The sequence below is a fragment of the Erithacus rubecula genome, assembly GCF_903797595.1.
Source record: "Erithacus rubecula genome assembly, chromosome: 2".
Lineage (NCBI taxonomy): Eukaryota > Metazoa > Chordata > Aves > Passeriformes > Muscicapidae > Erithacus > Erithacus rubecula.
This window is the reverse complement of record NC_136685.1, coordinates 23,417,049-23,433,520: the sequence shown is the minus strand read 5'-3', so window position 1 is coordinate 23,433,520 and position 16,472 is coordinate 23,417,049. Positions and strand designations below refer to the sequence as shown.

Sequence of the window (16,472 nt, the reverse complement as noted above, 5' to 3'; positions counted from 1 at the left end):
TTTATTGACAATGAGTTTCTTAGAGAGACTTACCTGATAGGGTAGATGGGCTGACTTGTCAATATATTCATTTTTCCCCCCAGTGATAGCCCAAAGTATTTTAAAGAGCAAATTGCTTGCACATGTTTGATTTGTAATGATGATCATGCCTCTGCTTTTTCAATGTGTGTGGAAAAACACCACTCTTTCTCCTTTCTAGAATTCTCTCTTTAGTCTTGCCTGTAAAACACTGTACACACCATAATACTATTACCATAAATAATAGTAAAGGAAAGTGTGGGAGGTTTTGGCTCCAGTGTCATCAGTATGCTGTTGATCTCCGTTCTCTGTATCCTTTTCATCCAGCCCAGATGGCAGAGTATAATTGCTTTTCCAGGCTTTGACCAAGATAGGGATATGGATGAAAGTGAGTTGGCTGTAAATCAGCTTGGTTAATGGAGAAATGCTTCTTGTTAGCCAAGGGAAGCATTTAGGGAAATAGAAAAAGGTAATGTATACACCATGTCCTGAAAATACATTTTTAATTTTTGCTGAAGTGACTGGCTGTGTTGGCCTCCTGTTAGTAGTAGAGGTCTCTAGTACCATTTATAATTTATTTCACTGTAACACAAATCTAACTGTGGTTGCTGTGCCTCTGCTACCACCCGACACTACTAATAGATTCCTTGATCATTGTTTTTCAAGTTGTCAAAAATTCTGTGACTACAGCACATCTATGTGCCTTTTTAGGTTGCATGAACTGTTGGCTGTAATTTGGATATTCAGACCTCTGCTGTTCCATCTACTCTGCATTTGTTGAAAACAGCAACAAATGTTTTTTAGAAGGTGTTAAGTTGTCAGTGCTAATACAGAAAGTTCAGTCTTATCTAGGAGACTGTAATTTGACAAATGTGGCCTGTTTTTGTCAGGATATGAATGAATTTTGTGAAGTATAGACATAAATATTAAAGAAGCTATTTCTTTGTTTTCAAAGGTAGTGAACAATCTTTGGGCTTGATTTTATATTTCTGTTTGTCCTGTAATACTGCTTCTTTTTTTTTAAGAGCTTCCAACATCATAGCAGAGAATTGGACATGGTTTCCAGTTACTCTTAAAACTAGCTGCTGCTCCTGTTAGACACTCAGTCTCCAGTTCCTGAGATTTCCTTCTTTGAAGAGCTGTTAGAACAGCAGTTTTGTTAGCCTACCACAAGTCTGTGGAATTTTCTGATCCACTGGAGCTTGCATTTGGTAAATTTTAGCCATGACCACAGAAAATGTCTGCGTGGCTCTATACTGACATGTATTAAGTTGTCCTTGGCTGCATAGTTAAACTGTAGCATGGACTCCCATGAATTCAGTGTATATAATTAATATCTCTTCCCTTGGCTTACTAAAGGGAAAAGCTTCTGGGAGTCTGTAACTATCTTCACATCAAAATTGCTTCATGGATATTTTCCAGTGTACTTTCTCTGGCTTTGTTTCTATTGAGTTATGAAAATAACAGTGAAATATCTAAATTAATAACAAATCTTAAATGTTGATAATTCTATGCTTGTGTTTCTTCAGATTTATTTATATTATTTGAAATAATATTAGTAATGGTATTGTATGTAAAACTTACATATGTTTCTTTGTGAATGTTTATATTAATAGGTTCTGCTCATGACTATTAGATGAAGCAGGAAATAATGCTTTGATTTTCTATCCATCATAGCCTTTACTGTATCCCTGAGATAACACCACCAGTTAAGTTGTGTGCTATCATTTCACTATACCTATGTTTTGTACAGTTTTGGGGTTTGAAAGTGATACATGTAAAGTCACAAAGCGAGGATTTAGTCAGGACTAAAGCTAAAGAATATGGGCTAACAATTTATTGCTTTATACACTGTTACTCAGAAAAACACTTGCCTGGTATAGAAGTTCAGTGTACCATTAGTTTTGGAATAAACACTGTTACATGTTCAAATAATGAAGAGATGGAGAAGAAAATCTAGTTAATGAAGAAACTGAGAAGGTCATAGAGAAATACAGAATAATATTGTTGCAAGATCAGTATGGTAGCCCATGTAATTTGTTTGACTGAGAGTAGTAGTTTCAGAATGCATTCCAAACCCACGACATGGTAAATAAAACAGTGAGGAATCTTAGGCTTGTTTACTACTTCTGAACTCTGCATTCCCTCATGGAAGGGGAAAATGAGTAATAACTTAAGAAGGAACATGAGTTTAGTGTGTGGTGTGATGTGAAAAGTACAACAGAAAACAACTTTCATGCTCCCATGCATTTAAAAATGTATTATTATTACATTTTATTCTTATGCTTTCAAAATAAAAGTGAAGTTGACACCCCCAGACAGTATTCAAATGCCTTACTCCCCTTTCAATTAAACAAAACAGACAGTTCCAGGTTTTCAGTTTATGTATATTCATAGTTCAAGCTGAGTTCACTTCAATTGGTTATATGAGGTAAATTGTGTACTAGAGGCAGCTGCAGGTTCTGATTTCCCATCCATTAAGTACATCCACTGTAAGCAAAAGAGTAAACTACAAGTCACAGAAAATAATCAGCAGGTGTTTCACCCAAAGTATGTGAGAGTTGATCTATTCTAATCTAAGGGAAAATAGTCTGGGAAGTGAGGAATTCCTCCTGTTACCTCTCTCAGACTCCTGCAGACAGAGGTTATACTGATTTATTAAGTCTGTAGCTCTTTAGAAAATGTGTGAATTTGTGTTTGTCTGAAAGAAATGTTCTTTCTTACAGAAAGGAGTTCCTTATTTGTTTTGCTACATCTTATTGCATTTTACTAAGACCAGGGAGGTATTGTGCTGTGAAATTCATTTGCAAACTTAGTACCTCTGTGGCAGTTGTCCGTGTGATAGGTGATTTAGCACAAATGCATATTACTCCTAAGTTTTCTCTTTTGTAAACATGGTTCAGTTTGTGTATATTTTACTAGTTGGATTTTGGTATATTTTTTCATGTCAAACCCTTGTTTGTTACTTGAATAAAACATTATTCTTTGGGATTACTGTCATAGCATCTGATAGCTGTAGCCACCAGTGGGTAAGAAGATAAATCAGAGTTAATACACAAAACACTAATGTTCAGATGTATTTTATGAGTGCTGCTACTCTGATCTGAAAAGTGTGATATTTCTGGCCTTCATCAACAAAGCTTATCCTTAGGGATAACAGCTACTACACTTTGGTTTTAGGTGCAACTGATAGAAAGGGGCAAAGAAAGGGAGAAAAAATATGCATTCTAATCCCAGCCTGTTTGACTTGGGGTAAAGAAATACTCGAGGAGTATATATCTGGAATTGGATGTTAAGGGACAAAGTTCAGATATTAAAGTGAACTCTAGAATAAGAAATGTCTCTGTCAGGAGCAGTGAGGGCCAGCAGCTCCCGGCTGAGGGTGATAACAGGCAGGTCACCAGGCAGTCCCACAGGAGCTAAGTGGGGTGAGAAGGGTAGGCCTAGAGAAGGGTTCAGGCTTAAATCCGGGTCATCAGGCGAGTTTGTATGTTAAAGGAGGTCCCAGGTGACAGCTGGGAGCAGGTCTGTGAGTCATGGTCAGGCTTTGGTCCAGTGGTGGTGAACAGAGGTGGCCATGCAGCCCTGTGCCCCGTCCATAGCAGTGAAAGAGATCCAGGGTCAAACTGCAAAGTCAGTCCGTGGGTCTAGGTCTGGATTGATGTGAATTCTCTGTTTACAGAGGAGTCATGGGAAAACAAGGAGGCAAGAATTAAGTTGGTCTGCTTCTAAGGTGTAGTTTGGGCAGAAGTATTGAGATCATGCCAGTTGCTGCAAAGAGATGTTCTGAAGTGGCTTAGTATCTTCTTCATGTGACTGGTGCTAGCTGAGGTTTCTTAACCTTGACCTGAATACCTTGTCTGCTGTAGCTTTGGAAGACTTGTAAAGAATTTTCAAAAGGAATTGTGATACATAGATGGCGTTTTGCTCTTTAAAATTTGTAAGTATGTCCATGAGTAGTGTAGTTGAGTGTGACTCAAATGTTCTAGTTTTGTGTAAGAATAGTATTCTTAACACAGCAACGTCTTTTTTCAGTCTTCTGGGCTTTTCTTATTAATGTCATTTGTTAACCTTTTCATTTGCCACCTCATCAGAATACTTGACAGAATTATTTTTTTTCCAAATCTTAATTGCTATTTTCTAAATAAAAGTAATCATTTTTTCTTTATTAGTTAATATTATTTCTACTTTATTGCCCTTGCCTCTACCATTAAAGTCTTCTTTGTAAACAGGATTAGGTCAAACAACTGGGCACTCCAGCAGCATCCAGCATGATTCTCATAGTTCAGTTAAATACCTTCTTGTTCAAAATCATATTTTATGCTTTCATATGAATGAATTTTTTGTAAACATCCTACAACAATAAGAATACTAGCAGATTATATCGTAATTTAATAGTTAATATAAATGAAAGTAGAAATATTAGGGTTGTTATTTACCATAGAAAATCCCTACAGTGAATTCTCTCCCAGTTCGGAAAATCTCCTGATATATGTAAATCACTATTCTTTTGTAAGCTCAAACAACCTTTTGACCTCAACAATTATTTGATTTATTCCAGATAGGTTAACCCTGCACTTAACTAATTTTATTCAGTAGTGATTTACTTGGATTTTACATTTTGCCCTCCCATGGACAATCTCAAGTTGATTAAATTGTTTTGTTGAAGTAGGGAGTCCCAATATTTCTACTCATTAAGTGCCAGGCTACTGTTTTTTCTATGACATCCTAGTTTATAGTCCAGGATCAGATTTGCCATTTCATTTTCTTAGTCAAACAGCATCAGAAACAATATGGAGAGTCCTAAGTATAATCATATGTATTGCTTTTATTGAAATGCATCTGGTATTTTATGTATTGTAACTGCTTTGTTTGTGGTATGTCTGTGTTAACATTGAGGTCATGCATATGGACTGATATAATAAGAAAACTTCAATTGATGAAAGTTTCTCAGTGGTTGAGGGTTTTTGCTAGTCATGGTTCATTCATGGCCATTCTTCTCCCAGTGGTCATGTCAGCAGCATGAAGCAGAAGTTCTGGAATGATTACTCAGTTTATCTTTTCTGAGGGATATTCCTCAGGTGCATCCCACTGTTTTTTGAATATGCTCCATTTTTTCCTCTAGTTAAGCTGGGAAGTAATGTTTTGTATCTGCCTTCTAGTAGTGTGAATTGTGTGAACAAGGATGTTAATTTCTTCCTGTTTATATCTTCTATATCTTGTAAAATTTAGAGACATCTATGTGTTCAGAAGATTGACCACTGTTTCCTTTGTTCTCCTTCCAGCAATCATATTATTTATCTTAGAGCCTTCTCCTGGTTTTTGGGCATTTTTCCATGTCACTGCAGATATACATTATGGACTTATGATGCCACCTCCCTGCTGTTTCTTGTTGAAAACTACTTTCCTGAGTAATTCTTCTTTGTGCATGGTGGACCTACCTTTGTTCAGTTGTCCTCTGTGCCAGAACACCACCTTGTGGAAAAGGAAAGCAAAGCTTAATCTCGCTTGGTTAGAAAGATTGAAAATACCTGAATCTCCAGATCCTTCTCTCTTACTTTTGTGTTTTTCAGTTATCTTTGAGAAGCTAATATTTGGTAATAGAAAGGTAATATTTGACATTGTTGTTTCTGCCCTTATGAATGGCCTTCATGGAATAAAAATCAGAAGGCTGAAAGAACCTCAACATCTTTAGTGGAAGTAGTGAAATAATAACAGAGCTTAAAAAGTGTGTTTATTTAATTTCTTTGTATTTATTGTTACATTAGGGAGATTATACTGCTTTAATTAAAAGTTACGAGGGTTTTCTATAATGAAGCTAAATTTGCAACTATTTATAGTTGAGAGAAAATGTTTCCATGCAGAAATTTGGCATTCAATGTCTCAAGCTAAATGGTTTGGTTTTCCTTTTTCTATTTCTTTTAAAAATACTCTTTGGCTATGTTCTGTTTTGAGGGAGGCAATTTTTTTTTTTTTTATGGTTTTATATGGTTTTTGTGCTCCCTTGGCAAGGCTTGATACATGGAAAAACAAATTTTCCAGGCTCTTAGTCTTTTATGTCAGCTATTTCCTTTTTGATATTTAAAACATGATACTTTGGTGGTCATTACTTTTTAACAGAGACCCTGTATTATTCAATAAGCAGTCCCTCTTAAGTATTTGCCATTAATACTTTTCATATATTGTTACATAAAAATAGTTCATACAGTTAAATTCAGTAAATATTTTTTCTGAAACAAAATCGTATACCTGACATGTTTAATAGTACTAAAATTGGTAATTGTGTATTTCTGCATACTTCACCATTTTTAATTCATTTAAAATATGTAAACTGGTTTTAATTTTTATGTGTATATTTTCTTATTATTATCTGTAGGGCATTTAATGCCATACTTAAAGATGTTAAGATTCTCTAAGTTGGTCTTGTTGGTTCAGAAAATCATTCCTTTTAGCCAAAGGTGGAGGGTACATTTTAAATGCTCCATTTAGAGTTTGGGGAAATGAGTCCTTCAATTCATGAATCCCAACTCCTGGTTGAGGTCTGATGCCATCCAGGTAGTAAACAGAGAAGTGTTTAAACTCTGCCTAGGTTCTTACAGACTTACTGTGTTCTGTGCATTTGAAGCTTGACTAGTGAGTCAGGTGGCATTAAGCCTGGCACAGAATGTGACTTGTGGCTCAGGCAGTTTCTTCAGACACTATGTAAGTAATGTCCAGATATTCTGCAAGTGTGGTGCTGTGATCAGAAAAGTTCCTAGAAACTCGAGTCTCCTTTTTCTTCCCAACAGCTTTGTCAAGTACATGTTTCTCTCTTGGGAGAATGTCCTAACAGCTAGTTACCCAGTATTCATTCACAGGACAGGTGAGATTCCTTTACTCCTTGGATTCAACTTGGGCCATAGCATAGAAAAATACTAGAGTTACCTTAGCAGAAGATGGTATACATACTCTTATAGTCTCCAGTTTCTTTCTGAGTTCTATCCATCAGCAATAGACTGTAAAATGTATAAATATTACACAGGGGCCTGAATCTCAGTATCCTGCCTGTCTTTGACCTGCTTGTTATTTGAGCTTCAGCAATGCAGCACAAGAGAAATTATTAGTTATGCTGGGGAGAAGAATGATCAAAACAGAATTGGTGAGATGAATAAAAAAATGGCAGAGGAGGAAATAGGAGGTAATGTTGAAAGCAGATTTATTAGACCAGAAAGGCATTGCTGGTGGAGTTCCTCCATTTTTTTTAAAATGTCCTTCTTCTATGGCAGTAATCTAATTTTTTTTTTTAAATAATATATGTTTGCACTAAAATAAGGTAATGATGTTAGTCCAAAAGTTTTCACAAGAAAATATGGAGGTGGTAATATCTGCTGATAACAGAAGGAGACATTTTCAGTACAATGTCGGATGCCACACAGGCGAAATGTTGAAGATAGGAGTGATCAGTGTACCAAAACCAGATGAAATACAATGCAAAGCAAGACTCTTCTGGACTCTCAGCCAAGAAATTTACTCTAAGCAGTTAGTTCATCAGCTTGAAGAGTGTACAGTCTATACTATCATACTGCCTTGAGTTTCCAGTATGTAGGAATCATTCCCTATGTGATTCTCAGTGTTCTCATTCTGTGAACAGTGAATTTAAGTTGAGACTGACTGGTGAACAGGAAGCCTGTAGAGAAAATCAGGGGCTTGGGCTATGATTCAAAGAGATTCTATATCTCTAATAACATACAGAAAATAAAAAACAATACTTGAATGCCTTTCTGCAATATCCCCTCCAAACTTTTGACCCCTATGAACTCCAAGGGCTGTGGACATCACCTGGCATAGCTGTGTGACCTGTTCTGAGAAGGCAAGTACAGCTCTTGATTTCCACAAAATTTTGCCACAGTAGGCACTAAATAGGATTTACAAGAATTGGCCCAGAAAATGAATGCTTTTGCTCTCAAAGTTTTATGGACATTTTCCATGCTCTAAATTATGCTTTGGTTCCCATAATCTATTTTAGCTCTCTTTTTATTTTCCAGTCACAGTTTCACTCATAGTACAGCTGTGGCATTTGTCTTGCAACAAGAAGGATCTGATAATCATGAAATAACCCAGATTTATGCCTGTAGTGCTGAAGCAGTGCCATATTTGTGAAAATAACTTAAGAGGAACAATATGCAGCAGATGTGAAGGTTTTACCTTCACATTTAAGTAGGTTTATACTGTCAGTGAGTGTGGGCTTAGCAGGGCCTGACAGAGTTTCAACTTACCAGATGTTCCGTGTGATCAAATAGATGCTATACAGCTGTTTCCCATTCTTTTTACCAGGCTCAGATAAATGCACAGTAAATGGTCTGAAATATATTTATTGTATTTTCGCAAATCCTGCACAGAACTGCCCACAGGCACCAAGAATGTTGGGAGAAACCAAGGGTACTCATAAGCATGCTCATTTTCCATTACTGAGGAGAAATTAGTAGCCATTTGGTAGAAACAACCCTGATGATATGAGTCAGAGAGAAATGAAATATGGGGTTTTCATTTGGGTGTGGATGTTCTGAGATTGGTGGCTGTATTTGCAGAGCCTCTCCAGTTTGGGGGAGCTGTTACTCCCACGGGCAGGAGCTGTCCCCCCCTGGCAGTGTCACCCTTCCAGTGGTGTTAAACTCCTGGGAGAGGTGGTGGCTACCTGTCCTGCAGGTAGCTCGTGCTAATCCCAGCTCAGGCTTTCAACACTGGAATGAACTCGTTTGGCTTCTGTCCTTAGTGCAATACAGAAAACAGGGTATTTCCAGAGCTTCTGGCAGGGCTGCCTGTGTCTCTCCTGTCCATTCCTGAGCATGGACAGCATGCCCCAAATTAGCCATGGGGTGTTTTTTTAAGGGCACACAGCTTTTGAGGCTGAATCCAGCCTACTGCTCTGAACTGTTTCAAGACTTACAGGTCCAGTTTACATTTACTACCACACCTGTCAACTTGATTCAGTCACAGGGCAGCTAAATAATAAAAAAGGAAGTTTCATTTCCCTTCACCTGCTTTCCTGTTCTCATTTCTCTTTCCCCCCCCTCCCAGTTCCCCATGCTCTCCTTAGCCCTTTGACCTTACTCTGCTGCCTTCCTTCCCTCCTGTCCCCATCAGCTTCCTGCCTTTCCATAGCTTTTCTTACACCTGAAAAATTCTTCTTATCTATGAGAGGCGTTCCTTGTTCTCCTTTAAATAATTTTTTAAAACCTTCACCTTCTGTCAAAGAAATAACTTTTATTTTTCAATAATAATCTCTTTAGCACTTTTTGACTGCTATGTTCTTTTCAGATTTACAGCCAAGTCTTGCAGTCGTTTACAGAGAAGTACCTGTTAAGTTAAATTGAGAACATTCAGTTACAAGTTTGGAGGACTGGATTGCTGATTGGAAAGATTTTTGAAATGGAAATAATTCTCACTGTGAAACTCAATGTTCATTTACGGTCCTATATGCATTTTTAATAAACTTTTGTGACCTCAAAGTAGCAGTGGAACATTCATTAACTTCTGTTTTTAACTTTTATTCCTTAGGTCAAGATGTGGAACGTTCTCACAGATTTTTAAATGTGCTGAGCAAACTTAATGTTGACAATATGACTTTGTACCCAGAATCATATGAGAGGACAACTACAAGCTGTACCTTTTGTTCTTGGTGACCTTAGTTATTTTATTTTTTGGTATCGATTTTTGTTTCAGGAACCTCAAGCATCTGGACTGCCTGAGTACATAAAAATTGTAGAAGTTGGGCCAAGGGATGGATTACAAAATGAAAAGGTAACCTATTTCTTTTTATTTTTGTGTGTGCTTTGACATGGATGTTAGTATTATTTTCATTATGTAAAACATGTTCATCCTGCTAATTTGTGCTATTGTACTATTTGTACTATTTTGTACTATTAAATCTATCTGTTTTCACATTGATAACTGTAACTTTTATTAGAATAAAAGTCTATTCATATATACTCAGCTTTTAGATCATATAATTTTTTTCTATACTTGACTAGTCTTTCTGTTACTCAGCATTTCTTTTTACTGGAATTTGTCTTGTCAGTCAATAGCATTCTGTCGTGACATAATAGGTAAATAGTATGAAACACTGGCTATCTTTGTAACTTGTGTTTCTGCTTCAAGTGTTAATGTAGAAGGAATAGTAAAGTAGATTTTATCATGCTTCCTGCTAAAGAGACGAGAAAAATATTACTCTCCTGATAGGATTATTTGCCTGAAGGGTGGTGGGGAAGCACGGAAGAAGATTGCAAGAGGTTATAGGGTACATGTATAGAAAGAGTCATCTCTTTCCACAAACAGGATAAGCTCACATATATCATTGTTACTGATGCCAGAGATCTTAGTGGTATCAGCAAAATAGTGTTACTCTGCCACAGCTGTGGAGTTTTTTCCTCCCTTTTTTTTGCTGGTTGCACTGTTAGTATTTTCCTTTTCAGTTCTTGCAAGTTTGGTGTTTGGTTAATAACAAATAATGAGGCCAGATCTATAATCAGTTACACAGGAGTGCTTCCTTTTGTGATGGACAGAAAATGGAGTAACATCATGTGTGCTGCCTGGTACCTTCCTTATACTTCCTACTATCAGGAAACAATAGAGTTATGGCAAAATATCTAAGTGTAGTTCATTATTTAAAAAAAAATAAAATTGATTATGTACAGGGATCATTCCACTTACAAAAGCTGCTTATACATGAAATACTTTGCTAAAGTATGTCTCCATGTCTATAGGTGATAGTCCCGACTGATACAAAAATTGAGTTAATCAACCAGCTTTCCAAAACAGGCCTGCCTGCAATAGAAGTGACCAGTTTTGTTTCATCCAAATGGGTGCCTCAGGTATGTAAAATCAGCTCCATTCAGAACTATTTCAATTTAAATGCCATTTCCATTTATTTATGTAATATTCAGTTTTAACTAAAGATTTGGGATGGTAACACATCATTAATATAATTTATTGTTGTTCTTATTTCTTTTCTATTCTTCTAAAACTAGTAGTCACTGATGTAAAAAAGTAGCATACATTATTTTCTTTTTTGTCTAAATGAAATATAATTTTCCACATTTGGAAGTATGTTTAGGAAATCTAAATTTGGGACTTCTGTATACGTAGTATTAGTTAGGGATATTACTTATTTTGGAGTTCTAACACTCTATCAGCAGCTGCACTTAAATTTTGATGAATTGTAATAATTTGCTTATTATTTTTCCAGAATTAATTTTTGATAGAATTCAGCAGAAAGCTAGCCTTTCTGGTACTGGCAGCAGATGCATTGGCCTTAGAGTGCCACGTTTCCATTTGAGATGTAACACTGCAAGCTCAGGCTTAGTCCTGAAAGACAGCCAGTGTTTCATACTATTTACCTGAAATAAGTTAATACTTATGTATATAATTTAAAATACCTTTCAAGAAATTGCACACTTGTTTGCCCAGAAGCATGTGAATACTTTATGTTTGACAAGGAGCATACAAGTTATTTACAAATGAAAACAAGTTAATAAATTAGATAAAAAACTTCAATTTTAACAATGTCTACTGCATGTTGCACATGTGACAAAATGTAGATAAATTTGTCCATTTTAAACTGAGAATACATCCCAGGCCTGGACTGTATTCTTGTTTTTTCTCTGAGAACAACATAGTACAGCCATACTTATTCATGAATTAGCAAAACAAATTGTACAGATTGTCCTTTGCTTTATTTTGGTGTTCTCAGGGTCACCAGGGAAGAGTCTAGAAGAGGGATAATATGAAAAGTGATGAGTAGAATGACAGTGCAGAATTTCTTTGGTATCAGTGCAGGGGCAATGATATCTTGTCTGCTAAAATGGAATAGGTTAAGTTTTTCTAAGTGCCATCACACTTTGTCAGTTACTGCAACAGAGAATAATGTTGTTTTTTAAATGTTAGAAGAAAAAGTCTAAAGCAAAGGTGTATTTCTTCCTTGTTTAATTATTTCCTTTTCCTGTGAGCCATTATGAGTACCAAATTTATCACAGGTTTGTCAGTTTAGAAAAAATGAGCAATCCTTTCTTATCTCAAATTCATTCACTCAATACTTTGTTTTAATGGCTTAATTAGTGTTTAAAATGTTTTTCTTTTAAATTTAAAAGATAAGATTGTGTTGCTTGGACAGAGAGTGTAGTCTTGACTTTGTCTTTTCTTTGCTCTTTCTTTTTTTATAGAGGCCATGGGAATAGAATTTGCAGTTATTTTAGATCTCATTCACTTATTTCTTTTTTTAGTGTTTTAAGTTTTTTATGGTTTCCCACTCATGTTATTTTTGGCAAAGAATTTTTTTTTACTGAAAAATCTAAAAGAAAAAGTTCCACAGTAGCAAGGTGCCATATAAAACAGGATCCCACACCTATAACATCAACAGCCAAAAATTATAAATATCTACTATTAGGAAACTTATTTTTAAATAAATTGGGAAAAAGAAATATTTTATTATAATTTAAAATTTTATAACATGCAATATATGCAAAGATGGGATTTTACTTACAGGAAAAATAGCAGTGGGACAGATTTAATACATAAAATATGATTTGGATCTGCCAGATTTATACTGGTTGAAAAAGTGTCATTTTGGTTTTCCAGTATATATTAAGACAGGCTGTAATTGAGGTGAGTGAATTTAGTTTCAGCATCTGCCATTTAATTTATCATTTGGTTTCAGACATACTTTTTTGCCCTGAGAAATGTAGCTACTACTTATATTAAATTAAGGTATGAAATATTGTTCTTAAAAAACTAAGGTGTTAACAGAGGTTTTTTGTGAGGCTATCAGATCAATTTAGTTCACATAGAAGCAAACACAAAAGGTTTTGTGCTATCACTTACCTCCTGATAAGAAATTAGTTGTCTCTGGCTATAAAACACCTTTTGTGCCATGTATAAGCTTCCTTATAGATACATGTGGGGCTTATATTTGAAGAGGATAGATTTTTCCTGATATTTTTAATCCATTTATTTTCATAGAAGGAAGTTGGTGACAGGAAGATTCCAGATTACAAGTAGTATTCTTAGTTAATAGTGTGGTATAATTTGATGTATTTAGAATTGTGGTACTGCATAACTATCAAGAAGGTATCTGCTGAAAGTAAGGAGTAATGAAAGCTCTGTAGTTCATTTATCTTTTCACATGGTACTTCTCAAATTACTTTCCACCAGTGTGGAAAGAAACAGAAATCCAACTTAATAGTGTTTTCTTGAGAGATTTGCTTTTATGAGAAAAAACTCAGAATCTTTAATACGTTTAGAGGGATATGTTTTATTAATTGTATTTTCAAACACCATTGAACAATATTTATTTTCAAGTCACTTCTATTAAGAAAACGTGCATATCTGAATAGTCTGCCTTTATTAAATGAATAAGTTTCCTTCATCTTCATTATTACAGGGCATATATTTCATCTTGAATGTGTGAGAAAAATGCAAGAGTATCTTAAAAAGGCAGATTTTCTTTTGTGAGGGGAAACCAAGGAAAACAAGTAATCTGATCTTTGCTATAGTAAAGAAGTGTTTTCCTCTTTAGAAAGAAACTTCTGAATATATTAGAACATTGCACTATGCAGACATCTGGATTTTGCTGCATTTTTAAAAGAGATATGTTTAATCTTTTCAAATGTCCTGATTACATTGTTGAGTAATTCAAGTCCAGTTATGCTTAACATTGGGTAGTTGCATTTATGAGAATGCTGAAGTTTTCAAGATTTCTGTTTTAAAAATCTCAATGATTCTGTTAATTCTACCTATTAAGTCCAGTGAAGCAAAGTTAAAAGTTGCTGTAACACTTGATGAACAGCATGATCATAAATCTGTCAATTTATAATGCAAGTTATATTTTTAGAGATACACACAAAGGAACAATGTAGAAGTCTTAGCCCTAGTTGTATATTCATATAGATCTTAAAAGATTACAATGCAAATAGTCATTAGTTAAGAAATTAAAAAAGAGTTATTGTAAAAAATCATTTTAACCCCCTTGTTGTTAGACTTTTTGTATGAACTGTAAAAGTAATGAAGGCAAAACCACAGTCTTAATTCAATTTCTAGTTAGCTGTATAAAATCAGAAAATAACTGCTGATCAATATAAATTATTTATATATTTTAGATGGCAGATCACAAAGAAGTAATGAGGGGCATTGAGCGGCATCCTGGAGTCCAGTATCCCGTTCTCACACCTAATCTTCAAGGTTTTCATTCTGCTGTAAGTGCCTTCATGCATGTTTTCCACATTTACCTCCTTTAAGGTTTCAGAAACTTTAAGTTCAGTACCAGAAACGAGCTGTTTAATGTCAGAAATAAACTACAGTTTTTTTCATTCAAAATTCCCAATTTTCTTTATGAAAAATGGGAAAATTCACAGAATGATGCTAAGCTCATATTTTACTAGAGACATTGACCAGGAGCTTTATAAGTTCTTTTAAATGATGCTTGTATGTAAAGGGCAAGACAGTTCTTTCTTTTTGACTTGTTGGCCCCTGAACAGTTTCTGAAGAGTGTCTTGGTGGAAAATACTGAAGGATAAGAAATGAATAAGCTTTATAGCAATTCTGGATTTCATTTTGATTTGGTATGAGAGTTTAATATTTTCCAGTTCTTCCAAGATAGTTAAAATTATAGACTTGAAGTGTGTAAAAGTGTAAAAATAGAGCAGATCACTTGTCTTAAAATATACACATTTTTAGTCAAATCTTTACACTTTTTTGTTGTCTGAAAAATTTTAATGCTTCTGCTTTTGTCCTGATGTAGGACAAGCTGTACTTGGAAAGCATACTGGTTGGTGGACATTTGTGATCTAGTCTGTCATTCAGTTCCTATACTGAAATATCTTAAAACAGAATCCTGTGCATAGTTGACTTAACTATCAACAGACAGACTATAGTGCTACAACTTAGTCTCAATGGTAGTATGAGTTTATTTAACTGTGTTTTATCTCTATACTGCATTTAGTGATATAGTGAAGGAAAAACAATGAAAAAATGGTTGTAGATTATTCCTGCATTCTTCCTTGCTGATTTTTTTTCTCTCTGAAAGAATATTTGTCCCTATATGGATTGCTGAATTTTAGACATGATCCTGCAGAGGCAGAGAGTAAAGGCAAAAGCTCCATACTTTTCCATTGAACAAGAGTATTATTCTGAATGGAGCGTGAATTAGTTAATTGTTCTCCTAAGCTAAAATGTTTTCTTCTCCTATCAGTTGGCTTTCAGCCTTCTAGTTTGCCTCATGTTATTTGACTTACTGAGGTACTGAGTGCAAGCTCAGGCTAATTGCCCCTTCAGTGAAGTTGCCACATTTACACATTTCTTAGACTGATGTTTTCTGAGGCTTCTCTCATGTGTATGTACATTTTCCATGTTGTCCTTATCGACTGGGACACCAAGACCAGTGGAGCCCTTGATCCTAGAGCTGACTCTAGTAAGGAAATCCCTGCTGGTTATTGTTGCTGCTCTAGGCATATGCACACAGAGAGCTTTACCAATCATGAGAATGACTTCCTGGTGTTCAGGACAAACAGACAGTGTGACAGTTGTTGTATGATCTTTTCCTTTTCTGGAAAGATTAATGTAAGTGTTAATCATTGTGTTTTGTATAGTTGATTCATGTGAATTCCTACATCTTTATCATCAATTAAAAACATGTTTAACTAATTGCTAAGAAGAAGCAGAAAATATGCTATAGTGAATGATCGCAAAATTTGATTCAATCTGTAAGTATGTTATAGCTAAATAAAAAAAATTGGATTAACATTAGATTTTAGTCATGAATTATAGACTTAATGTACTTTAAAATTTCAGAATGTTGTACAGAATTAAATGCTTAATCTAATACTTTAATATAGTGTTATGATTCTGTTTTCTTGAAATGTATTTTTCAGATTGCAGCAGGAGCTACAGAAGTCTCAGTATTTGGTGCAGCATCTGAATCTTTTAGCAAAATGAATATTAATTGTTCAATTGAAGAAAGCATAGAAAGGTTTGAAGAAGTCACTAAGTCGGCAAGGAATATGAATATTCCAGTGCGTGGGTAAATATTCAGATTCTAAAGTTACCAGTAGAAAAGTTTATTACCAAATTTTTACTCTGTAGATGAATTGTAATAATATTCTTTACTGTGATTTTTGTTTTTAGGATTGAGTATATTTTGGTTTTTTTGCATTTTTAACTACTGTTGGTGAGTCTTTTACTGTGGAAATTGAAAAACGAAAGCTGTGTTTATGAGGTTTTTTTATACAAATTTTACTATCACAGATGACAGAATAATTTTTTTTTGTGCTCTTGGGAATTTGTAATGCAGGCACCTTACGAAAATGCCCTACAAATTTTTATTTTATTGTAGAATTCATAATATATCACTACATACATTGCAGCACCAAGGTATAAAAGCAAGAAAACAAATTTACTTACAAGAAAAAGCTTACTCTGTATATAAG

At 35.0% G+C, this 16,472-nt stretch overlaps 1 protein-coding gene across 4 annotated transcripts in view; it reads left to right on the top strand.

Moving 5' to 3' along the window:
• HMGCLL1 (3-hydroxy-3-methylglutaryl-CoA lyase like 1) overlaps window positions 1-16,472 on the top strand; it is a 69,603-nt gene that overhangs the window by 9,519 nt on the left and 43,612 nt on the right. For 3 of the 4 annotated variants that reach the window (XM_079297745.1, XM_079297744.1, XM_079297743.1), the window contains exons 2-5: window positions 9,721-9,798; window positions 10,761-10,868; window positions 14,148-14,243; window positions 15,918-16,066. In XM_079297745.1, coding sequence (XP_079153871.1) covers window positions 9,721-9,798; window positions 10,761-10,868; window positions 14,148-14,243; window positions 15,918-16,066 — 431 coding nt within the window. Of the gene's footprint in view, window positions 1-6,849; window positions 6,881-9,720; window positions 9,799-10,760; window positions 10,869-14,147; window positions 14,244-15,917; window positions 16,067-16,472 lie in introns of those variants that run through there. The other variant, XM_079297746.1, reaches the window with a different exon arrangement.